Source organism: Euwallacea similis, chromosome 3 (genome assembly GCF_039881205.1).
Source record: "Euwallacea similis isolate ESF13 chromosome 3, ESF131.1, whole genome shotgun sequence".
Classification (NCBI taxonomy): domain Eukaryota; kingdom Metazoa; phylum Arthropoda; class Insecta; order Coleoptera; family Curculionidae; genus Euwallacea; species Euwallacea similis.
Window position 1 is genome coordinate 4010830 of NC_089611.1, and position 27165 is coordinate 4037994.

At 36.7% G+C, this 27165-nt stretch overlaps 1 protein-coding gene across 2 annotated transcripts in view; it reads right to left on the minus strand.

Moving 5' to 3' along the window:
• pnt (pointed) overlaps positions 1 to 27165 on the minus strand; it is a 76315-nt gene that overhangs the window by 26666 nt on the left and 22484 nt on the right. The window contains exons 1-2 of one of the 2 annotated variants that reach the window (XM_066406507.1): positions 11957 to 12656; positions 3625 to 3741 (exon numbers count right to left, since the gene is read on the minus strand). In XM_066406507.1, the coding sequence (XP_066262604.1) occupies positions 3625 to 3741; positions 11957 to 12029 (190 nt within the window). In that variant the 5' untranslated portion in view covers positions 12030 to 12656. Of the gene's footprint in view, positions 1 to 3624; positions 3742 to 11956; positions 12657 to 27165 lie in introns of those variants that run through there. The other variant, XM_066406506.1, reaches the window with a different exon arrangement.

The window sequence follows — 27165 nt, forward strand, 5'->3', positions numbered from 1 at the left end:
TACAATAATACAAATGGGTCCGCCATTCTGGGAACACACAAATACTGCAACGTTTCGAATGCCGGGCATGTGCCGTCAGACGTGGCGTGACGTCAAGTACTCTCACAGTACTGGGTGGTCGCGGTGAATTGTTAATTCAAATAAGTAATTAATTTTTATTGCTGTCTATCTGTGATTCAGTTAAAAAATCAATAAATGTAATAATTTTTCGAAGTAGTTGCAACGTAAATTGAGTTGTTTTAGGCAATAGTAAAGGAAACTGATTTTTTGTAAATTTTGAGAATTAGCTGTAAATATCAGAAAGTTTATTCATCACTGCTGTTTACTATAAAACTACATGTGTCAAAGACACAAAATATTAATATAAAAAGAAATCTGATGAGAGCCACAAATGACTCTACACAGTGGTCCCATTAAACCTTGTCATACACAACTCAGTGGTTACAGTTGCCTACCAGCTACACGTTTAATAAGCTTTAATTACTAGGGGGTATAAACAAATTTTACTGCCAATCGTTCACGCTCCACTGGGTTTTAATTAGTTGGTGGTACTCTGTTCTTTTGGCGTTTATCATCGGAAGAGATACTTAAGATCAGAGGCGGGTTTGCGGTGGAAAAAGTGCCCGATCGACGGCAATTATTAGCTATAATTAGTCGACCGTCTGTCAGGAATTTGGTTTTTTGAGGCGTGCTTGTGGTACTTTTTTGTAAGACAATATGTTGCCCATCAACAACAACAAGTTGTAATGAAAATCCTTTAAGGAAAACTAGTATTTTGAATTTGGAAATTGAAAAATCCACCTTCGTTTAGGTCCCAGCAGGGTACTTCAGCCTAATTGTAACTTTTTTCTATTAGTAGGGTAGTATGTGTGGTCATTCCACTTAAAATTATACACTTCGGAAAGTGCCTGGGAAAATTTATTTGTAAACGAACCGCAAGTCATTGCTCGGACCTAAGTAAACACAAGAAATTCCATTTTGCATATAATGGCCTTTAACACTTGAAAACCGCCCTTGCACCTCATGCTGTACCTTCAAGAATTCCGTCACATTTAGAAATAACAAAGACCTAATTATGGTTGGTTTTTAATACTCTAAATCCTTTGGTAAAAGAGGTGTTACCAAAGTTCAAAGCTACGGTGATTACAAAGGGTGTTTTATTGACAATGAAGAAACGATTAGTAGGGATACTTCACATCGAAAAATGTTGACTGGCCTTAATGTGTCTTATCCGAATGTAGGCCGCTTATCGAAAATACATTGTATTAAAGTTTATGAATTTTAAAAGGTTCTAAGATAAGCCGAAGATGTTTTAAATGAGACGTTCGAATATCTGGACTGTAAATGATCACATCGTCTAAATATACTTTCAAAAATGTATGCAAGTATCCTGCCAATACTTTGAGTCATCAAAAGAGTACAAGGTGCATTTTTGATTCCAAAAGACATTACACGAAAATTATTATAAAGACTCATCGGGAATGCAAGGCCAACTTTTTAGATGCTGGCAAAGTTAATAATTCTTATTTGGTGAGTTGAAAGATTCATTAATAGTGATGTCATTCAATTTGAAAATCAATGCAGAATGGAGGATAAGAGGCATTTGGTTTATCGACCAGTACGATGGGAGAACAGTGGGTAATCGGAGCTACTAGTCTCATATGTAACATAACAATAATTACAAACGTATGTAGCATATCAACAATTTGCTGATACAGAGTCTCTCTAGGTGAAACGGGATAAGGTTTTTGCTGAACAATCCTGTCCTCTTTTAATCAAATAACACGCTGAGTCGTATTAGTGCTAGGTTCACTATCATGCATCGAAAAAAGATCATTAAACTCCAAATAGGTCATACATCTTAGGTCCATAGTCATATGCAAGGTCAATTCATCTGGAAGGGTCAAAGGTACTGAATAAATTTGTAACCTGAGTGTTAAAATTAAACAATTTTTCCTTGTATATATACAGCAAACATATGTATGTGTATACTGAACTATGAAAATTTTGCTTTAAAAATTCAATTTTTTCTTCGTGTCTACTGTGCATTGTAGAAAATCAATTACCACCTGGTTGACCTCCAGGAAAGGTACACCCTCTTCTTAAAGCTCTGCTATTACCTGAAAATTTACTTCAAACACTATCTCATCTACTAATACTAATACATTTAAACTTAGGCATTGCCTACACGACCTGTGAAAATAAAGAACTGATAATAGAGCGTTCCTCGTAGCTCGGATCAGAGTCTACCGAAGTTCTTATCACTCGATTCCTAATGTCAACCATATCCTACGTGCAGGTAAAAAATTGATGTTTTATAGTGGATAACAAGTAACTTTAAAAAAAACTCAGCGAAGCAAGTCAGCGATTTACCAAAGTACCAATATTTGGTCGTTGTTTGTTCCCTCGTAGCTTCAGTTAATGGATTTCCCATCGTTAACAAAACACCCTGTATACTCTAACTAAACTTTCGTCTTTCGGACCAGAAAGGATTTCCGACCTTACCGACCGATCCTAGACAAGCTCGACAGGCTTAAGGCCGAGAATGGAAGCTGATTAAAATGTAAACGTTGTAGCAGGATCGCTGCCTTTGAATGCATTTTCAGCTTGTAAAATGTAGCATTCGTCCGTGGTTGTGAAGTTTGTACCTGAATTACTACTATCAGACACTATTAATACTTACAATGGTCGCAATAAATGTTACAAAAACTGACCCTGTCCGAGCATCGGTTCAATCAACTGTAAGTCGGCTAGATGAAAGAGTCTAGATGTCTAGACACCCCGAACCTAGGGGTTTCGTCTCATTATGACTCATTTAAAATCTTTGCTAGTGACGTTTTCATTATTAAAGCAAAACGATAAATTCAAAATTGATTACGATTGACTTAGTTTATGCCAATTTCCCGTTTGCTCGTTTTGAGCCAATTTTATTACCAATAAACGGGGCTCCGATGACAGCTTGTGGTCACAATATTGACCGTTAACGGCTTGTAAACTGAAGAATGGAGAGGTCTGCGATTTTATCGGATGTTTTTATGATAATACTGGATTCCTTTTAAGAGTTTTAAATAATGTGCCACACCGAGACTCGGGTTCTTTCTATGGTTGCGTTCAGTCAAGTAGTTTAATATTTTATGAAATACTCGTGGAGTTGAATGAAATTTGACATTGAAAATCGAAAAAAAAAACGGGGCGTCGAAAAGATGATAAACTATATAGGAAAGTTCTAGACATCTTGAGGCATCACTGAGGGCAGCAACTTGAATTTAAACATTTACCAAAGGATGGATATTTCTGGAACTTTAATTTGAGGTCCAAATCCAGAAACTGGGATATTCAATGATTGAGAAAAATTCATGTTTTAATAAATTTTAAATAATTCTAGACGCCTCGGGATGCCGCTGTAGACCTCCAATTGAATAATAATTTATTTTAATTCAAAAATTAAAGCAATGAATTAAACCACTTGAATTGTTAAAGTGCTTCACCATAAAACTATTGACTTGATTTGATATATTCGGTCAAGCTTGACTCGCTTCTAGGTAAGTCATCTAAAGTACCTTGAAAATTAAGTAAAGCAGTGAATTCTTACTTTTTCCCATATAATTTGAAAATTTCACTTACCTTTGGTTATATTTAGACGAATCTGTTCTTTTTCCCAAGACGCAAATGACGCTTTCAGCGCCTCGGCCATGGTCTTGTTGGTGCCCGGCGTCAAAGGGGGCACTTGCGTCGGAATATCTGCAATGAACAGGAAAAAATTACTCCCTGTATACCAATTAGATCATGTAAAAATTACGGTAAATTAATGTGGGGCGACATATATCAGGAATGCAAGCTTTTAGTCCAGTCATCACAGCCCCCACCCTTTCCTAATAATGGGCATTTCACGCAATTAGAAGGAATAAATTAAATGACATAATTCGAGACTTTAAACACTGACTTCCGTTGTTGGCGTAGATGGTCCCGCTTTAAGCCTCACTTTAAGCTTTGGCTTTAAGCTCCAAACACACGGCGACACATTGATGGCATTATGAGGTTGTGGGTTTATACATAAATAAATATCTACTGCATAAATGAATTGATACTTTAACATCATCGAATATAACTTGCCCGATTCCTGCTTTCATTGAGTGATTAGGGGCTTTTAAGTGGATGTACCTTAGATCTCGGAAGGCTATTGTTTTGACTTAGAAAACAGATCTAAAAATTGATTTGTAATCACTCTAAATTTAATTCTCCAGCCAGGTGCTGACTGAATCAACTTTACAGCTTTTCTAATGGCTCCATAAAACCGCCGTTCCATAAAAAAATTTATTTCACGCTGAGAATTAAATCGCTTCTATAAACCTGATCCTCATATCCATTACTGATAAATTATATTGAATTTTACAAATTAATTTAAATTGAAATTTATTCATACAAGTAGGGAGTTATTGTTTTATAGGCGTGAGTTATCCGCGGGTCGTTTCCGGTCGAGGTCTTCATTGATTGCATGGAGGAAAGTGAACATTTGTCTGTTGTTTAAGCGATAATTGGTTTCATTTTAATGCTAAAAGTCGTGCATAATTCAGTATCAATTTAATCCTGACATATATTTAGATTTTTTAACTATTAATTGTACATTTTTAAATATCCATTTTTAGTTACTGCAAGGATGTATGTATATCGCAAATATTGCCAGAGTTATTAAATGAATCAGGTATTAGTTTTCAACTATTAGGGAAAAACGCAGGCGTTTTAGCCTTGATCTTACGCAGCAGATACAATCTAACAGAGACATGCAGAATGTCCAAGGTTAAGGTTGAAAAGCAAAAATCCGAGAACTTTAACTAGTTTTTGTGCTTCGTAATTCCGGATTTCTACAATGAAAAAATCATTAGAGATATGAATCCTCTTTGGCTCTGAATCGTATGTAATAGCAATTTGTAAGAGTTTTTAGATCATTTCAGAAGCAAAACCGTTAATCTTCGGTATTGTTGTTACATCATCACTGAAAAAATAACCAAAATAGTCCATTATTTCCTAAAAGACTCTTTTTTCAAATAATTTTCGTTAAACCTCCGCGTCAAAGTTCCAAAGATATTGACTTGAGTTCTAAGCTATTAACTTTTAGTTTTAGTAAAATTATACATAACTGAAACCCCATCGATTTGATTAAGGGTCGAATTACTAATATGCTGCCAACATTAACTGCAAGCTGTTTCCATAGAAACGTTGAAATCATGGTTGAAGCGTGGCTTCTTCTTCAATTTGCCTCAGTTCCCAACTTCAATTTTCGGGTTGTCAGTAGTCCATCAGTCAAGTTGGTGTAATAATATACTACGGAGACAGGGGTTTTGGATATTAAATGAGAACATTTTATGCGTATTTTGAATATCTAGATGGCTCCCCATTATTATGACAAATAATATTACCAAATATACAAATTGTAGGGACTCCAAAATGAGTAAAAAATTAATGGAAAATAACCCTCCTTGATCGCTATTTGTATTCACGATGTTATGCAAGCCCTAAAGCAAATGAGTAATTATTTTATTGGGAATCCTAGTTCGATGAAAATAAACTCGTTAAATCGAATTATAAAAGCATTAGTTGTTCAGTTTCAATTATCATTCAATATTATATTGCCTTGTCGCGAGTTCACACAACTTGTTCAATTTGAGCTGATTAAGCATGCCATTAATTTTGTTTTGAATGCTTGATGTGATTTTTCATTGAAAATGGATTGTATGTATTATTATTATGTGGAACCTAATTGTGGCAGCAATAATAAGATGGTACCAACAAACACAGAACGCAAATTTTAGCAAGATCAAATTTCGAGTCTAAAACTGTAGCAAGGAAAAAGATAATCTATGAATAACTAATACAGTTAGAACTGATATTGAAACGGCACAATCAAAGGGTTTAAAGTTTGAACAAATAATTAAATATTGGGTAGAGAAAGGCAGACCGACAAAGAACTAAAAACCACACCTAAGTTGTTAATAAAGGAAATAAATTAGAGCCCCATATTATTGTATTAAAATAGTCGGCTCTCAAGGCTCTGCATTCATCCTTGTTCCATGCAATATTTGTATTAAATGGTTCTCTACTTTATTGCTTCGAAATTTACCAAAGAAACATTTGGTAAAGAAAGATTTTGGAGGCACTGAATACTTTTTACTTTCTAGCTTCGAAATCTACCAGAAAATAGGATGGAGAGAAAGATTACCGAGATTCCGAAAATTTCGCACGTGTTATTTGTTATGAACGATTTTCTACTTTTTTGATTATGAATTCACCTATTTTTAGAACATTTCTCCCACTTCCATGGAATATTTATTCCCAAACTATCATCTGCTTTTGTATTGAACTCCCAGGAAATTGCGTGAAGGGGAAGGATTATGATTTAGAACATGTTTTTTAGCATTTTTCAACGTTTTCCTGCCCTTTTCTCTTGAAATCTATTTGAAAACAATTTAAGACACAGAAAATTTCTGTTCTATTATTTGTTTAAAACGGTTTTGTATCTTTTTGCCAAACCAGCTGCCACCTTTCTGTGTATGTAATTTTAAACCGCATTTATTCTAATATGGAAGTTGTTATAAGTAATTGCTTGAAATGGGTGACTTTTAAGGCTCAGTAGCTTTCTCCTTTTTCCATCGAAAACTTATATTTTGAAAGATTTCTCCTTGGTTCTTTCTATTTTTGTTCTTTTTCTTTTTGCATTTTTTCCATGTTTATCTCATTGAATCCCCCATTACTAATGAAAACAGCACACTGTATTTTTTTATCAGGAAAAAATATTTGCAAAATTCGGATTTAAATATGTAGTCTGATTGAACTCACATTAACAATAAAAATTGACCCAAAACAAAACACTGAAGAATCACTCTCGGACAGCTTAATCGGCCTATTGGTCTGAGGCGTTTTTGTAACGTACCTTCATCGTACCGAGACTGAAACCACCTGCTTTCTCTCACCCCGGTACGAACGACCTGCCATTGCGTGCGCAAGTCACATTACGTTATTTTTTATAATTAAAAACGGTCTACATTTTACGCATTTGCCACCGTACACCTTTCGTCCGAGCGGACACTCGAATGATTTTCCCATGCGTTTTTCACATAATTGACCATTATTTACGATATGACCGATGTAAATTGGTTTCGAGATTATTTCACTTTACGTTGTACGTATATTGTGATGGGAATGTTTATGTATTTGTCTGAACCTTTTGCCTATCTCAGGCTAACTTTACATAATTCACAAACAATGGGCGGTGACCCATTAATGTGGAATATTAAATTTGACAAGAACCAGCAAAATATCAGCTTTCGATCTTTCGGTGAATATAACTTTACACGCCACAGGCTTGATATTTTTTCGGAGACCACTCATATTCCATCCCGTGTTGTTCTACTTAATTAAGTACTTGTAAACGACGAAATATGCCAAAGCTAAAGCTTTAGTCATCCAAAGCACAAACCCATCCGCATGACGGAATTTCAATGACAAACTTGTGTTGTTTCGTCTGCAAAGCCACTCGTCCAATCAATGGTACTGAATAAACGGCTAATGCCTTCCAATGAAACACTGAGATTCCATGAATGGTATTATCGACAACAAATAGAAATTCTAAGCGCGATCTGCATATCGAATGCGCTTTTGGACGGCTGAACTAAGGCTGGATTTCACCGGTTTCGGTCAAGCCTTCATCAGCTGATTGATAGATGACTATAGTCTAGGTGTATAATGAACGAATGAATCCAAGGTGGAAGTTTGAAATAAGCAAACAGAGGTTTAGGCGATCGCCTATCAGGTAATTGGTATTCGAATAGATGTCTTTGAAGTGAATGGGCGGGGGCAGAGGAGATGTCACGTCCAGACGAGCATCCATCGGTCAGTCGCGAGGTCTGTGGCACGGGTTTTGAGCGTGCCAAACAATTTGTCACGTAACACTTCGAAATGAATAAGATTGTTGCCATTACTCGGTAAGACCACAGAAAACCAAAGTAAACCCGTGGCAAGAAAGTATTGAGGTGGCATTTTGCCAGTCAAAAAAGTATCCCTTTATATTGTTTATTGCGTATACCTGCACTGAATCAGTTCATTGTTCAACTTTTATTATTTTCAACGAAACGTGTTAAAACGAAAAATATCCCCCATAAACATTTTTGGAAGTTTTGAAATTGCTAAGGAATTTTCAAAATCGCAGATTGCTCCCGTATCTTGGAAACTTTTCACACACTCTGTTAATTGCTTTCACTACTCTAGAACGTGTTACGAAGGGTTTTACTATGTGAGTTTCATTTTCCTTTTCAGTTCGATTTTTCTTTTGTCGCAATTTCCATCTGTTTTTTGTTTTGCGATCCGCAACATTTTTAACAAATCTTATTCGTTCAGTTAAAGTTGTTGATAAAACAGCGCTGAAAGCACCTCCATTAAAAAAATCAAAACAGTCACGTTAACTCGCCACCAGATAATTTCATTTACACTACAACGTGAAAAGTATCGATTACAACGTGTTTTGACAGCATTTTCGCTGTAAAATATCTGTTGCCCCCGTGGTAGCCTTTCAGTTGGACACCATCCAGTCGTTTCAGTTCACAAATCGCCCATTATCGGATAAAAAGCTAATACCCCGTGCATATCAAAAGAGAACAAAACCAACGCAACAATACCAAACTAATTGACATAATTCGATAAATTAGAGCATAATAGAGCTGGCCAACGCACGCACTAAGTTTTCTTAAGAGCGATATTTCCAAGCTCTTTATTTTTGTTGTTCACGTCAATTGATTGAAGTACCATCTTTAGAAAGCACAATTGCGAGATACGGGTCGTTGGTATTGTAAAAAAAGCAATAACATCGCCTCTGATTTAGTGAAGATGATGCTCTTCATCAGCTGGGTCTATAGGTAGCAATTATTTAGATTGAGTTGAAGTACACGTCAGGCTTCGGTATTGAGATGCTTTTTGTGTACAGCAATTAAAACCCTGAGAGACCGATTAAAACATCCATCATTGGGGGCATCATATCAATATAGCCGTTTCGTGTGGTCGTTGCATTGATTAATGCTGACAGTTACACGTATCAGTGTAATTTAATTGTAACAGTCTAATCTAATAACAACAAAAACCGTATAAAACCCCCGGAAACTTTGTGGCAATTACTGTTTCACTTGATTAGTTAATTGCGCCATAACTTCAATTATGTGTAAAGTAGTTTGATATGTCATCAGCTCATGTCTCTAGGCGCTTCTAATTGGTTAATTGGCGGCAATCTGTCTTTGAGTTATTGTTCTGAGATGTCCGGCAGATTCCAGTGAAATTGATTGATTGTGTCGGAAACAAACTCATTTGGTATAGGATAATCATTAGGACTGTAGCTGTATGTACCGAAATAATCGTTCACTAAACGTAGAAAAGAGGCAAAATGACGAAAACAAAGAAAATGAGATGAAGTGTCCACATCCGGCAATCAACTAATCTAGCGTCTACCTACTGCAACCGAAGCTACGAGGGACGTCCAAAATCATCCAGTTTCTCTCTCATTTTTCTAACAAGAATTTCATAAAATTGAGCAATCTTCCTAGACAATAACTTTCAGATGAAAAATTGCGTTTTTAATGCCGCAAACGTGGTGTGAATAATACATTTAACACTTAAATAAATGTAGACTTGGTCAATGGAATAAAACCTATTAGTTCGGGGAGGTCGGCTGAACATCTAAAACGATTTTATTAGCTAATGGTAATAAAACAAAGAGTAATGAAGTCTTCATAATATCCAATACGTCACCACAACACGGTGGATTAAGACGTTACTTGTAACGAGATTTAGTTTCCTTTGAAGTTTGAATGCTGAGAAATTCCAAGAACAATTTGATTGGTTTAATGGAAACGTTTTAACTTACATTAGGAGGTCGCTGGGAGATCTTACTTAAAGTTCATAAGTTAAAAATTTGGGGGCATTTCCATTAAAAATGCTCTAAGAATGGGGGCAAGTGTGAAAAATTTACAAAAGAAAATATGGCAAATATGCCAAAAACGTGGAAAATGTCGAGGAATTTACGTTAAAAAACACGCTTAACTATACAGGGTTAAGAGGATAAAAGAGGAACAACTGCTTGGAAAGCTAACACCTCTCCAGGCATTGAAGTACAAAGTTTTTCCTAATTGTTAAACACTTGAAACAGGGGAAACTCAAAAGAATATCCACTAATCCTAATGATCATCACAAGAAATTAGAGTCCCATGTCGAATAACCATCCACTTTACAGTAGACACAGCAACCCAGATCAAACCGTCACCAATTTCTTGCTATTTGGAACTCATCAGACGACCGTGGGCGAATGCCCAAGGCTAACCTATGATCGTTTGATAATGGTTCTTGACGAGGCTCTCATGATGCCTACTTCACCTAAAGCCTCAACAATTATAAACCACAATTCTCCGTCAGTTTCCAAGAACAATATTATCATATGAGTTTAGTACAGTGCTTAAGGGCTATCAGTCCGAGATACGTTAAACGATTCTTAATTTAACATAAACGCACAGGCAATGCTAAAACTGATGGGTACGACCCGGTACAAGTTCGTCGAAGGCCTCGAACGTGGTGAACACATGTTAGGGTCGATCATATTCGTTAATGTGGTAGTTCTGCAGAGAATGAGCGAGGGAGAGAGAGAGAAACACTCGGAACAGCGTGGGATGAAATTTTGGGTTAATGGTTTTTAAGGTTCCGAGGGTACTGACTTAATGCGATTTGGTTGTTGGTGATTTATGCGGTGGCAGGCTTGATATGACACTGTTGCTGGGTTCGGGAGTGATGTTTCATTTGGGGGGAGTTTGACATGCAGTTGCGGTAAATTGAAGAGAAATGAGTAAAATGTGAATTGCTGTTCAACAGTGATGTTTGACTCACACATATACTCGCTCAGTTTGACTGTCCTCATTTTACAATTCGCTCTTCATTTTCTTAACTATTATTGAATTCGATTAAAAATGTTTTCCAAGAGCTAAAATTCAGAAAAAGTCTATTATGACAATGATCTCTAGAAACCTGTAAACAATAAGGAAACAAGTCTGGAAAACCTCAGAAATTCGTAAAATGACAATAATGGCATAAAGCAGAAGTTTTATACGATCTGAGAATTACATGAATACACTTGAAAAAAGTTGGGAAAACTTGTGTAAGTGGAGAAACAAAGGTCTTAATGATGTAAAACCAAAGTTATCGGATGCTTGAAAACTATATGACTAAACGTTGTAAAAATTGAGAAAACCCATGTAAGTGATAATAAAACAAGTGAAGAAACTTAAGATGAAACTATGGACTATGAAACTAGAAAGAAACTTATATATGTTGTGGAAAGGTTTTTCAATTATAATCGTCAATCGTCAGATATCACACATCGACTTCACAAATCAGTGGTAGCCTTTTGTACATATCATTTAGAGACACCTTATATTCACTATTTAGCAGTTTTGTATTGTTCCTATAAATTTTATTAGAATGTGATAATCATCAGCAGAATGAAGTATAACTTCGCTGTGGAGATTGATGCTCTTGTGCTCCTTCAAAGTTAGTTTAAGTCTTAGTTTGATTCCAACTAAACAAAAATATTTTTAGAAAAATTCCTTAACGTCATACTAACAGTAATTTCGATATTTCTTACTCGATTTGAGATTCAATTGACAACATCATATTCCAGGTATTGAACGGGAAGCAGAGTCTGTCTTTACTTCTGATGGGAAGCCTCAAACCATACGTTCCCTTAAGTACTAACACAATTTCTTGGATATATGTTAGATATTAGAGAAACAATTTAAGATACGGCATTCCTAACTTGAATTAATAATTTTTGTTGAGTTGTGATTTAAATCAACGTTGTTGAAGCAAATGGATCCTCCAACGCAAAAACTCCCTAAACAAGCACCACAAGAACAACAGCTTTTCTCCTTACCTTTCTGCCTACTGACTGCTTTCATTGTTTTTATTCCCATCCCGCTATAGGGCCTCCAAGTGTCTATATACATTGACTAGACCACAATCTTGCTGTACACACTTCAACACAACATAAGAACAAACACCGTCCCCCTCCTTCAGTCCGATATTCAGGAACTAAATTTTTGCTTGAGATTTTTTTTTTATATATACAAGAGATTCGAGAAAAACTTATACTCTAAAATCACAGATATCACAAAAATAGTTCAGTCAAAGTCATATTGGCAAAGATTTTTTGCTTGATACGACATAATGTCCATTGGCTTTATGTTGTCACTGCGCGCTATTTCTGGGAGCGCTTAAAATAGGCCCGCCATTGATGATGTTTTCGATTCACTCAGTCGGTACATTCACAAAATCGGTTCCGAGGCAACTTACACAGGAATTTTCTTACAGCCTACCCGGTAATATCACCGTGAACACTCACTAGAACGCAAACGTCAATTGTTCCGATCACTGTAAGTACCACCACCTCCCGGTGCGAATGGGTACCACAGCATTGCACAAAAAGGGTTCGCGGACACCGGTACTAAGTTCTTACCTTACTACAAGGTACTATTTAACCTTCAAATAATATAAAAGATGCTGGTACCGAGAAGGAGACACAAAAGGCATGTACAAAAGAGCGAGCACCTGCAGTACCGCCGCACTCAGTGTTATGAATTGGTGTATATGTTTAGCTAAGGAAACGCGTTCGCTCCCTTCCACTACGCTCTGAAATTATGAATGAAAGCTAATAGTCTATAGGCAGGGAGTCATGTGACGTAGTAGTACGAGCCTCGAGAGACCATAGTTTTTTCATCTCATTGAGATGCGAGTGTGACCCGAGACCGAAAAAATCTTGTTTGCTCAATCTGAATAACCTGAAGAGCATTTACTTGTTTGGTGATGGTGTTAAGAATGAAGATGTTTAATTTGGTGTACTGCCTCGGCAATGGCTGCAATTATAAGCCGTGACACAGGGTACAAGTGGATCTGGATGGATTCTGGGATCGGCTCGGTATAAGAAATTAATTAATCGTGCTTGTTTCACACGGATCTCGTCATGATTATTGGAACTGACGGAAAAATCCCCTTTCCAATTATTTAATCTTGCCGAAAAGAGAAGGATGTATCCTCAATAACTAAACAGAATAAGTCCAATATGTACAGCTTGACTCAAATTCTGTGATTATCATGTTAAATATGACGGTCAGTCCGCTCCACTTGTTCTTGAAAAATATCATTATAGAGGGTATGGAAAGAAACTATTTTCCGTACACTTCTGCGCGCTGAAAGTGAGTTCAGCACATGCGCGGTACAAACTAGAGTGAGCGGCTTTTTTAAAAAACAGTTAGTTGGAAGTGTTTAAGTTTTTCGAAAAAACCTTGTACAGTCTTAAGCTCTATATTTTTTAAAGCAACTTTTGAATCCAGGATTTTAAATTAATTTTGTTAAAAATGACAGAATAATGGACTGTTTTTACAAAGACTAGCAAATATTAATGACATTGAAAGTGTGGCTGAACGAAAGATAATTTGTATTGAAGGTTGTAGAAAAGGGTTTGAGTAAATGAATCTTTTGACAAGGATGAATAGGGTTTTATCTTTGGATAATTAGGTTGAAGCATCGTGACTAATCCGCTCCTTTTCATGAAACATTCCACAGCGAACAAAAGGAGGATTTGCATTATTTTCCAAATCTTTTAGTTCCATATTTTAATCTTTTCAGTTCCACTTTTCCTCCCTTAGATTTTCACTTCTTATACGCATTTTCATTGCTTTGTTAAAGCCGCAAGGATTAAGCAAACAATCATTATCATAAAATAGCCGCACTGTTATCGCGCTTATTGGCATTATTATCCATTTTCTAAAACTGATATAATCAGTTCTTAACGTACACTAATTATTTATAATAAGTGAAATATTAATATCTAACTACATATTAAAGGATATCGGTGGTACCAATACGTGCTGGCGGATGTTTAGAAATTCTGTACCAGAATCAATTACTTATTTCATCTTTTTCAACACACACAAGCTACTTTTTCTCTTTCAAGACGGATATCCACATCCGACACAAAAATATGAAAATAAGCCTATTTCAATTAATTTATTATCGCAAATGATCATTTCAGAATTGTTGGACTTTTTGAAGTGTTATAAGCGAACAATAAAGACAAATAAAATCGTACTTATGTTCGAATCAACCAGGTGTTTATTCAAATTTTGGCTTCAATAAGTTTATGAATGAACGTTTCCCAAGGAACTCGTTATGTATCACGCAGTTATTATATTTGAATTTCATTAATTTCTTTTTAATTCAATGGAAACGTTGAGGAAATATTCATTCAGAACCAAAAATGATGATGTAACAAGAAAAAATAGGCTATCAAAATACCCTAAAATTTTGGAAAAATCCCTAAGGGAATGTTTCCCTGTATCGAGTTAATAAGAATTTCGACGAATAAATCCGACTTATTTTGTACATTCCTTCTCCATTATTTCTATTTTGAATTGTCCCATAATTCTAAGCACAAAACTACCATTATTCCCTTATGTCTTGAGCATCTTCAGTTTCTCCACACCAGTGAGATAAATGAGCTTTTCGCTGTGGCATGTTCAACACGAAATAAATAAATACATCCAGCAAAATAATACGATTTATCTGCCAAACAGCATAAATTACGAATTAAATGCATTTGAAACATCTAAAGAAAATCCGGACAGTTTTTAATGTCTGTATATGCAGCGATTTCCAGAAATTATTCACTTAATATTCAATTTGTCACTATAATGAGAGATGTTTAATTTTAGAGCTTGGTATTGGCTTTAACTTTTACTTAGAACATTCATAACTGTATTCTTTGTGCATAAACCCCCTCTCCTAGTCTTAGAAAGGCGATACGAAGACCCTTAATCAAAGATATTTAAAAATTCCCATAGTAGTATCAAGCCGAAAGTAAAAAAATAATAATAACCTAGAGATCTCCCTCTGGATTCGGTTAAATTCCTTTTTAAATTCAGCGTGAATTTATGAAAATCCCTCTCTAAATCCAGATGGATCTGTGACAATACTCGTCTAAGTTCCCTCTAACCTTCAGAGGATTGCAGCAAATTTCCATACAGAAAATTCGTAACAGGTCATGGGGTACCTTTTCCATTTTTTCTGTATTATTTTTGTTCAAGGAAATCGAGGTGATATCCCACCTTAAAACCCATTAACCCGAATACCAGCCGAAGAAGCCCTGAACGTCTAAAGCCCCCTTGCAAATCTAGCCTCTAACAGGGTCATCCCCAACTTCCGGTGTAAAAGCAGCGGGGGTGGCTGCTGTTCCACTTCCGGCGGGTTGTCTTGCAGCCTCGTTCACCCCTCTAATGTAAACGATAAGTGACGACACAGGCACATTAGCCAAGATGAAGGTTGCACCAGACCCGAATGAATTTTACCTGTATAGTGTCTGGTATTTTGGCCCACATTGCATACCGTAAGAAATTCATGGAAATGTGAGAATGTCACTGAGGATAATTTGTGTTATTCGAAACTTTTTTAAATTGCCTGGATGCCTAAAAACGACATCGCAGCTTTTGCGAGCTCTCTCAGAGAACGCGGCTAAAATTTCGATTGGATGCGTCGTAGAACAAAGCTGCAACTTTGGAATAAATCAGGAAACGTTTAATCACAAAGTGATGAAGTGAAAAAAATAAATTCCAACTGCTCGAGTGCTCTTATAGTGCGCCGTGACGTCCCGTGGTAACACGACTGAAACGAATCCTGGATTCAGTTCATATGATTCTGTTTAGGAGAGACTTTGGATAAATCAGCGGAAGTTGAATCATTTTTCCAATTTCACTATTGGGTGCACTTGGGTGCACATTCAAGTTGGAATGCGTGGGAATTGGCCTCGTGGGAACCCGACTCATACGAATCAAATAAAGATCTTCCAATACATTTCAAGTTAAAATTAATTATACATTTTTGATAATAGTGTTTTCCATTCAGCTTTCAATTTTTTTTCTGTGCCATTTACAGCCTCGCTTCCTTCTTGAGGCTGCGTCACCGGCTTAATTTATTCTTAAATGAAGAGACAAACATTCTCTAAAATGAATATATTTTTTTTGGTTATCAAAGCTCCTCTGACTGCTTTTTCAGTGCAGCATCTCCTCGCTTAACTTGTAAATGGTCACTAATATTATATAATTACACTGACGTTATTTTACCCAACAAAGTATTTTTTGTTTATTACAACATTTTAAATTAATAACTGACCATAATAGGCCGTGGTCGTCTAATATTAGCAAAATAAATATGAACTTGCCTCCGCAAACAGGATGTTAGTCTATTAAATCTCGTCGCAGATTAAAATGACGACCATATACCCGGTTTTTTGGTTTATTCATTATGTTCTTCCTTATGGGCAAAAAAGCCTCTGCGGTGGTCATTTACTAAGCACACCTTAAATCTTAGCAGTTTTTAATAAACGCCCACCTTAAATGTTCAACTTAAAAAAATAATTTACTTAAAACCAGTTAAAGACTGATTTAATAACACAACTCGTTACGTCCATTACAGACATTATACTGAAATCTTACAGTAGCTAAGAAGAAACAACGAGACCGGATGCGGGATCCGTACATTGAAAAGGAAGCTGCGTTGCCGTTAATGTGGCCCAATTAAGTTCGCCGTTCATGGTTCTGCATGGGTCAATGGGTGTCGAACCCGAACGTGTAATCGGTGAAACTGCGATATCGATCTTCAGGTTCATTTTTCACGATGATGCTGCCTTTCGGAGCCGTCTTATTATTATGTTATTCAAGCCAAAGGGTGAGCAATAAAGCTTAAAAGCAAACTGATGGATGGAGATGGTCATTACATGAATCATCATGGAGGAAATGATTAGAAACTAACTGATAACCTGGAAGAAATTTGACGTATGATTGATGACTTTAAGTCAACTAATGCCATGAAGGTCCTAAACCAAAAGTGGTCGCGTTTTATTCACAAGTTGCATATTGCCCCAAAATGTCTGGTTGATGTTAATTCGCATTGCGATACAATTTGATCGATGTTTGGGAGGATGTTAAGAGACAAATTTAAACGCGGGGAGATACTGGTTTAACCAGAATACCACAGAATTGTCTGTGAGGTGCACAAAAATTTTTGATTCCAAAATAACGTTTCGTGGAAACAAAACTAATGTGCATCTAAGACGAAAATAGGCGACAACTATCAAATGGCTCAAGTTCAGGATCAACTTTGTATCTGGATAATCTATCTTCTATATATATTTAATTCAATATCTATTCAGTTATTAATGATTTTTCATCGAATAGAGAGAGGCCATCGTTGAGTTTCCCCTGGAAGATCTTCAAATTGTTCCACAGAATTAGCTACTTCTGTGCTGACTATTATTTGAACAGTAGTGGATAAAATAATATTTTCTTCAGTTCTTCGATCTAGAGTGATTCAATCAAGGTGCAAAAACCTTTGTGCCTCCGCGGGATCTCATCAAAGCATCCCAAATTTACATCAAGTATCAAACTGAGTATTTCATAAAAATGTGATTACAGGCTGACGTTTTCCTCACTTGGTTTTAATTTTGTTTCTCATCTATGTTCACTTTATGGAAGGATCTAGTATCTCTGCCTATTGTGTGTTTATCAACATTTCAAAATTTATAAATTGTTGATTTGTTTGGCTGTTGCAATATTCAACTCGTCCTTGTAGACTACTGGTAGCGATTTTTTGTGTTTAGGCACTCCTGAAGGTCATTTTTAGAAAGTGGCTCGGAGATTTTGCCAGGGTCAAATCGGACATATTTGTTTACCCACAAAAAGTATCAAATTCGGGAGTTTATCTGCACAATCCAGGTGCACTCGAGAATATTTTTAAATACTTTTACATTTTTTAATACAAAATTTCAAATCATAATAATTATTCAACGTTATTAGTACTAGAAAGTTTTCAGTTCATTAACTTACTCATTCATTCACAAATTAACTTACTGCAGGAAATACCTTTATAGAAGATATGGTGCACATATCTCTTTAAAAGGATGTTAGACTATCATTTCCACGTAACTCTGTTCGATCACATTAAAAGAAATTAAAACTCTCACAATAATTATTAAGTAAAGTCTCTAATAAAAGAAGAATTTTTCCTTAGAGAGAAAAACCGGATTAGATCTCGGCTCGATCGGAAATGGATCGTCAACGAAGGAAATCGGAAATCGGGTTTTTGTACGCGAATTAATTGTGTCTTTATATTAAAGTACTGTTATGTCGAGTAATATTCATTCATCAGTCGATGGACCGAGAGCTTATTAAAACTAGATAAACCTGTTGCTGAATAAGATAGCCAGGATGCTGTTCATTAAAATTACGCCGGCTCGAGCTTTATTACCTTCGTTTCCTTTTGGTACGTCTTAAGTATTCGTGTCTTCAGTAGATCTATTTGGTATTGAATGTGAACAAAGTTGAAACATTGAAACTCAAAAATATGGCTTCTAGCCTTGAATTTCGCACAACATCCGGCCATGGGATGCACTCTAATTAGACAATTCCTACAATTAAAAAAAAATTAAAATTGGTAATTTCGCATCATGTTATTTATACAGTAGGATTTACAAATTTAAATATGTTCAAGAGGTCAAACGAGACCTTGACACTTTAATGTTTGGTGCTTGTCCATTTCTGTTGTCGAAGCTTTTAATTACGTCCATAATGGGTCTGCGGCGTCACCCCAACAGCTTATATGCGAAAAACAATAGGTGATCTAAATATATAAAAAAAGATGACTATTACTCCCATTTTCTGTTCCATTGTTTCACCAGTTGGAATTAACATAAGACCATCGTTAATCCTGCCAACCAGCGTGTTCATCACACCGTGAAACAGGGCCCCCAGGTATGGCCGTAGAGCTCCTGGGTCTCATCAATTTGTCACCTTTGATTTGTACATGTGTGTTTAAGTTGCGCAGATGATCTCGAAGACCCGTTTTGCTTATAATGGCATCTAAGAAGCAATTGGAAATCGATCGCATTAATTAAATAATTTAAATACGTGCACAACCGTCAAGTTACCATTTTCGACTGTTTTCGTTTGAAGCTATTTTTTAAATGCGCATCTAGGAATCTAGTAATAGATAGAGCTGGGAATTCTCTGAGGTATTTGACTATAAAGTTTATAGCGAGGCAAATAAGATCTTCGGAATGGAATTTCGAGGCGAGCAGTAAATGCCCGTAGAAGTTGAAAAATGTCGAAAAAATAGAGCAAAACGAAGCTCAGACGAATCATCACACTAGACGGACGGTTTCCCAGTGGTTTTTACCGGTCGGGGTCAAAGGCGCACCCAGAACAGACCAGGAGCACCAGAGCGTGGTTCCGCTCCACGGAGAGGTCCCTTCCACCTTGGAATGGACAACGTTATTAACGACGAATAATTGTTTTCGCTTGTTGTGATGGGCTAATAAGTTCAGGGCCGGACTTAGTGCAGATTTTTTTAAGTCTTAGGGAAAAGGTTTTGAAAAATCGCCTGTGTTTACTCAGATAATTGAGATTAATTTTCAATGTCCAAAGCACATTCCTGAAAGCTTCTAGAACCTTGTCTATTTTATCTTAAGATAATCACATTAACTCCTCTCTGTTCAGATAGATTTTACCTATTCAGAGTCGCTTGCATAAAATTGTGCAAACCTTACTATTGGCTACTTGACATTAAAAATTATACATCTTACTGCTTTCATTCAAATACAGAATGTTATTACTTAAATCTGTAAAATTTCGAACCCAACTAACGACAAAATTTTAAAAAAATTAATATTAATGGAATTTATCCGGGTCATCCTCTCGGTTTTGCTGAGTCATCGAAGTCGTGAAGAGTTTCGTGATTGGCTTAGAATAACCTAGAGTTGGACCAACTGCGATTGCGTATTGCGAAGCTTGAAGATAAATTTCATTTTGGAGGTGCTTCAGACTGGCGATGATCGCACTGAACGTAATGGATCGTTTTCTTTTACAAGTAGAGGAAATAATTAATGTTGGATAAACCACGTCTAGCATAGATCAGCAACATAAAAGATTTTGTGATATGGGACAGTGATAGATGACTAAACAGTTACAGGGGAGTAATTCAGGATCTTGACTGTGAAAAAAGAACTGTGTTATATTGTTGAGGCGGTCTAGAAGCATTCGGAAGGTTGCTGCTGTGAACCTGAAGTTATCGAGTAATTTTTGATGTGATTTGTATGGAGAATATATTGCACAAAGAAGATTTGCTGTCATTTATTCTGTCAAGTAGATAGGCTTGGTTGGTAGACACCACCTTTGGTCTATGGCAATGATTAACAATTCCTTCAACCGCTTAGGCTTACATGGCCTAGAAATTGCTTCCCCCTTTTCTCTTCTCAACCCAAGGAAATTTTCAAAACCGTTGGTTGGTGGTTGTAACTGTCACGTCACGTGCCCCGTGCAAACAAAAACAAAGACCAAAGACGAAACTTTTGATGACCGACTTGGCCGATATCTGTTTGAAGTGCGCATTCGTGAGATACCAATACTCTGTTTGTACAAACGACTAAAAGCCAAACATTTCACATAATGACGAACACATTATATGTGTACACAGATAAATACTCTTAAGGTTTCGAGCAATCTTGTACGAGTTAACACTTCGTATTTAACATATAAATGTTTGTACGGTCAATATTTGAGGACCGTGGAATAATGTTCTTCGAAAATTTTGTGACAAACGCCTGGTTTGTTTAAGAGAAAAAATTGGAATGCTCTCCTTTGATGACGCGATGCCGATGAGTCGTGACGTGTGACTGACTGTCTTTGTCTGCTTAACGGTCAGTCGTGTGGATACTAATTTTGAACAATTTCCATCTAATATACCCTATATCTCGCCTTTAATGTTTTAATGAGAATAAGGTTATTAAAAGGATGTTTTTTGAGTCACCGTGTATATATTGAATACTGTCAAAGAAGTGTAAGAGAGTTTTTCTGGAGAGCATATCCCGATTTTTGTACAAGACTACTGACGTACCGTATACGGGATGCCCAAAATGAGTGAAAAAGATTTTAACATTTGTCTCAGACAAAAGTCTTGTCCCTAAGATGCCTAAGTGAAAAATTTCAATTTTCACGTCATAGCGCCTGCGATTTTTGAGATATTTATATGGAGAGCATGTAGCAGGTTATATAGATAGATTTAATAAACAATATTGAAAACCTACAGGGTCATATTTTTCCGTGGTTATGTCCTAATAAAAATCGATTTTGTTTTGCTGATTATCGCGGAGGAACATAATATTACGATTTTAAAGGTTTTGCATTTAGAGGTTTCAATAAATACCAACAGAATGAGGAGAACCAATATATTTAATTATTCATCAATTTCTCGTGGCAGCCAATTTGAGTAAGACAGATCAAATATCAAATGTACATTCCAATGAATCACGAATTCGGTATAAGCCAAAGATGCGCGCGAAGATTTCGGTTTAATTATTTCGTGATTCACGGCAATGCTATTTTCGTTTATTTTCAAAGGTCCACTTTAGTTTTACCATACGAAATAAGATCATTTAAATAATTTAACGTTCCTGGAACCCACTAAACATTATAATTCAGTTGGCATCATACAATTTAACAATGGGCTTTTATAAACACCGCGTCTGATAGTAATTTTAGACAACAATACAGAGACGTACTCGAATACTCAATGACGAGTTGTACTAACGGAAAGGGAGAAATTGAGTAATAGTTGTGTTCGTGATCATATTAGTGCAGTTAGAAAATACGGAAAACAGGCGATATTGCAGAACTTTAATATTAAATGAAAAATATCGATCAAAGAAACGGTGGTTTTGTCTGGGATTGTAGTGCGTCAACACAGTTTCCTGACGGTCTTTGCATCCCAAGGTTGCGTTTCTTAATTTGACATTGAATATTCATATCTTCACCAATCTATTTTCATCTCATCCACCCCAAAACCGACCATTTTTCTCGAAAGATCAAATTTACCAACTTCCTGCTATTTTTCCCCACCTGCAAAACTTTTTTCCCACACTATTGTCCACCTGTTTGTTCCGGTCGTTGGCTCCCCCTTTGCAATTACGTTATGTGAAAACATCAAAGTTACAACTACCCCTATTTTTGACGCAGCCCCCTAAATTAAGTGGTAGAGTTATTTAAGGAATCGTAATGAATTTATGAGTTTTGAACGGTTAAGCGCCGATAACATCTCTTTTCCAATTTAAACTTGTTATGCAGGAAGGGTTTTATGACGACTAATGCCAGAGTGGCGATATATTAATAAACACCTACTTGTTAGTATGGAAATGTGACATGTAAGAGTAGGAAGAGAATGAAAAAATTGTGGAAATTCACAAACAAAAATGAAAAATTATTTTTTTAACTAGTTAGTCCGATAATACGTCATTAGATTCTTCAAATCCGAGTTGGCGATGAATTTTCGTAAATTAATGTGACACAACATAATTATGTATGATTTGTGTAAAGTGCCTCGCAGCGTGGACTGAAATAAAAAATAACTTCCGAAGTCACGTTGGACATAAGAATATTGACCGATATTTGCATACATCCGATTGCTATATGAGTGGTGTAACAGCAATCTAAATTTAGTCCACGATGTTCCCGATAAAGGGTCAGGGCAGTTCTATGATCCCCCGCAATAATAATAAACCACCATGAATATTCATTGTCTCTTTTGCATTATATGTAGATTTTTCAATTAACATAAAGCCATTATACGCCACTTGTGGACAGTATTTTATTTCGATATGGTGGGCCTTTAATGGCTAACAGACAGTACGCACTTAAGCATTATTTTTTCGTTTTATTGTCTCGTATAAGGGTTTTGGGAGTTTATATCAAAAAGGTTGGTCCACGAACAACAAATTTATTGAAGCAACTCGCATGTGAATTGAAACTCGATTTGTACGCCCGAAGGATGTGAACCGTAAGGAAAACAATTCTGAAAAGGTTGCAAATGAGGAGATTTACGAGAGCCGGCAGCACGGATGCATTCCTTTATCTAGCTGTTACTGAACTGTTATCAAACATCAACTGAACGACTGACAGATCTTCAGTCCAACACAGCTTCGAGTTAAACTTTGCCAGTAATTTGGAGGGACTGGCTACGGTTTTTTATTTTCTGCACAATTAAGCTTTTGTGGCCGTTTAATTGTGCGACTTACAGGGTTAGCAAAAAAATCTATTTCCTGAAACATTTACACAGGGTGCCACAAATCTCAGGCTAAGCATAGAAATTTTGAAACCAGTGACAGATACGAATTTGGTCAAGTTGGGATAAATGTACTTGCTCTCAGACTGAACTGGCATATGATTTAAAATTGGTTTTCTTCCTACCTCGGTAACTAACAGCGATCGTTTCTGGAGGGTCTCTGCGCCCAAATTATCCGGAATATCTCCACTTTCGTCGGAACGTACCAGGTGTTTTTGCCAATTTCGATGGTTCATGAAATTACCTGAACACCTCTATTTAAGTTGAACTAAGGTCAAATAACCAGGCGAAAGCCGCAGAAAAGCTGCATACAAAAATGCCGACTAACAAGATATAATTTACTGGAACCGATAAATAAAAGAAGTTACATGCGAATGTAATTACGGGGAGAAATAAATAAAACGAATATAAAGTCGTAAGCGCGTTTGCTCTTATATTTTATTATTATTATAGCTCTTGTCTTTGCTGAAATTACGATTACAAGTCCCCACCGTTTAGAATTAAGTAGTTATCATCGATTCGAGGAGAAAAAAGAGAAGGCGAATCCTAATAAGAAGAAGGCCGGCTGTTGGTTTATCGCGTTTTACGTTGGCTATAATTATTGTTATGGAAAATAGTTACACGAGAGTCTTTAGCCACTTGTTCTAGCAGCATGAGACCTTCTCGAGTTACGTCGTCACGATATACATTCCGTACATATATACCATTGAGCTAACAAGTTCTGGGAAAAGTAATTTGCATCAACGATTGAAAATCACCTATATGAGACGCTTTCCTCAAAGTGTCAGCTTATAATGAGACGCAAGTGCCCTTAATAATCGGGGATTGTCCGCTAAAGCGTGCAACTCAAATAAGCGATCACAGCGATGGGGTTGAAAGCAATAAAACACCTCGGGCTAGTTACCCTCGAAGCCGATCTTAACGCGTGGAGTGTTGACAAAAAGTGTCGCCGAGGACCTGAAATTAATTAACATCGCTCTCAATCTCCTCAAAGAAAAATCGACTTTGTGCAACTGTCAAGGGAGGCAATATCGACTAATTTCGAGGCGATTGTCCTTTAGCATTCGCTAGCGGGAGTCTGGGAAGGACCAAGGATTTAAAAAAATGCAAAACAACCTCTAAAATGCCTGCTCGATACATTATATGCACATGAACACACATAAAGTCAAAAATTTATTTCCACTGCACAAAAATAAAATAATGAATATGTAGTGGCTTCACGAAACAATGCGAACTCTATCGGTGGGAACGATCTGTAAAACCTTTTAGTTTCCATGAAAGACGAGATGTCTACCGCCTGATGGACTGTCGAGCATTTTGTTGCTACGCCATTTTTATTATTAATGAACATAAGATAAAATATTAGTCAAAAATATTACAAGACACAGATATCCGCAAACTCTGGCTTCACTGATATTCGATGAAATTATCTCTCCGCATGAAAAACTCCTCTTGGTGATTTTCGAAGAATGTGCACCTGCTGGCTCTAAATACCCATCGTTTTAATGATGTAAATACTGATGTACATCACACACCACGATGGTTCTAGGGCATTCGTACTACATCGTCGTAAGGGTCAATTTATGGATAAACTGACCACTTGCGTTGCACTCGAACGTAACGTTAAACGTAATCGAAGTGTAACTACGTTCATGCATCATTTAGCTACGATATGATGCTCCCGGACACACGTGCGTTTTCCTATATTTTATGAATTTTAACTGCGTGGGAAACGAGAAGTGGCGCGAACAAAGGCAGGTGTGAACTACTGCTCAGCTTTGTCCACCTCACTTTTGTCCGTTAATCGGTTTTTACTTCAATATTAATATTTTTTTTTTAAAGTAATTAGTGACACTAATGATAGTCTCGTTACGCATACGGGGTGTCACGAATTCATGTCTAAGAACGGGGAGCTTCTTCGGGGAATAAATTATTTCAAGTTTTAGTGTGGGACATTACGAGGGCCTCATACATTGAAAATAACTTATTGAGAAATTGAGAATTTCCATCAATTTCAACAGAGATTTAGATATTTTTTCTCATCGTTTGAAAAACCCTGTATACAAATTTTGAATTTCTAAGAATTTATCACTCTGCATCTTTTATCGTTTTCCAAAACCTCATTTATATCATCCACTTTATTTGGGCAACCAAGTACCGAGGAAATGCCCCTAAAACCAAAGTGACTCTAGTTAACTCGTAAATTTTTAAATGTGTCTGAAATAACTGTGCCACTCTAACGTGTTGAACAAACTTTCTTGTAATTTTCATGAATTCCACCCATTTCTGGATAATGCTTGTCTCTACCTTTGATAAAACCAAAATTTTCCTAATAGAATATTTGGTGTAGCTGTCAAGCCTGCCTAACTGTAGTCCAGGGGTAACCGATTTCCAGGAAACGGTCACTAGTTTTTAGTAAAGTCCACGTCGAGCAGCATAATTTTCCATGATTTCTCTGCCTCTTCTGGGCCCTATTAGGGGCCCCTTAACGCGTTTTAAAAACGTGGATGGAGCTTCTGAATCCTGCTTAGTGTATACCTGTTCTCAATTCCTGTTCCGATCTCTCACAAGTTTTCAAATTTACCTCTGCGACCTCAAAAGGGTTCTAAAGCAATCGGAACATTTTTTAACCGCCTCGTATATTTTGCAGACATTTTGAAAAATGCTCCGCACTGTGCCACTTAACTTTTTGATCCGCCTCAAGGGGTAAAAGAGATACGGGTAGTCGCTCTCATGTGGAAAACCCTGTATATGTATAGGGTTGATGTGTGGATGATGGTTTATTTTTGCGCTGCAGTGAAGTCATTGACTTTTCTCTTCGAGAATTTCCAGTTATGCGAGACAACAAGGAACAATATACGGAGTCGGTCTAAAAAATCTAACCGAGGCATAAAAACTCGCATTTTTTGTTCGATTAAAAATTAGAAAATCTGATTGGCGGCACAGCGCAAAACGAATCGACAATCGAAGGAAGCGCTGTTATGCTAAAGAAATAAGAAATGACACAATGCGTCATTTCAAGGTACGCTGACTATCGAGGTGGATTTTTGCATTGTTATAAACTAATGTTAGGTAAACTCTTGTTGCCAGATCGATGAACGTTTGTTGCTTAGTCAATTCGAAAGTTTTACTTTTCTTTTTAAAATTCCCGGTACGCCGGAAAACGGGCGTCAAAAATAGTGCCGATTTTGCATCGGGTAATTTAACGGTTATCTCCAAGTTTGATTGCTTCTTACGCAGTCGAAGGAATTCTTCCTTTTAATGAGCTCGTTCCGGGGAGTTGCTCCGCTTTTGTTTATCATTCGCGAGCCTGCAATGAACATTTCAGAAGTTCTTTATTTCCCCGCTAATACATGTTCACAATCGTTGCCCTTAATATTCGAAACCACTGGGAACTGTTCCACAACACATTAGAGACGCTAATAAACTCAAACATAAATAACACATACTGCCAACCAAAGAGCTTTTCTTGGGAAGAAAAAATATGGCAACCAACGCAGGTGCGTTATTTGCATTGCAAATAGACCGATGCTGCCGACTTCTTTGACTCTGGCTACTTGTTGCCTTCCACTCGGGCTTTAAATACTCACTTTTTTCACTTTAATGAGTCTCTTAAATTCTAGAGTAATCATTGCGTCAGATGAAATTGCCTAGAAAAATACAGCTGACAGGAAAATTATTGACGACGATGGTACAGCGCTTGTGGATTTGGTTTACGGCCCAATTACTGCAACTTGATGGTAAATTATAGTAATGTGTCGTACCATAATTCCGCAAAGTGGAGGTAGGATTGGACTGTTTGGTTAGAACCTTTCATTGCCCTCTCAGACCACATGCCTATTCAACTTACGGAAATGAGTTAAACGCGCATTTTCTACCCACCAGTTTGCTGTCCTGATTTCTCATCCACCTTCAAAATAAACA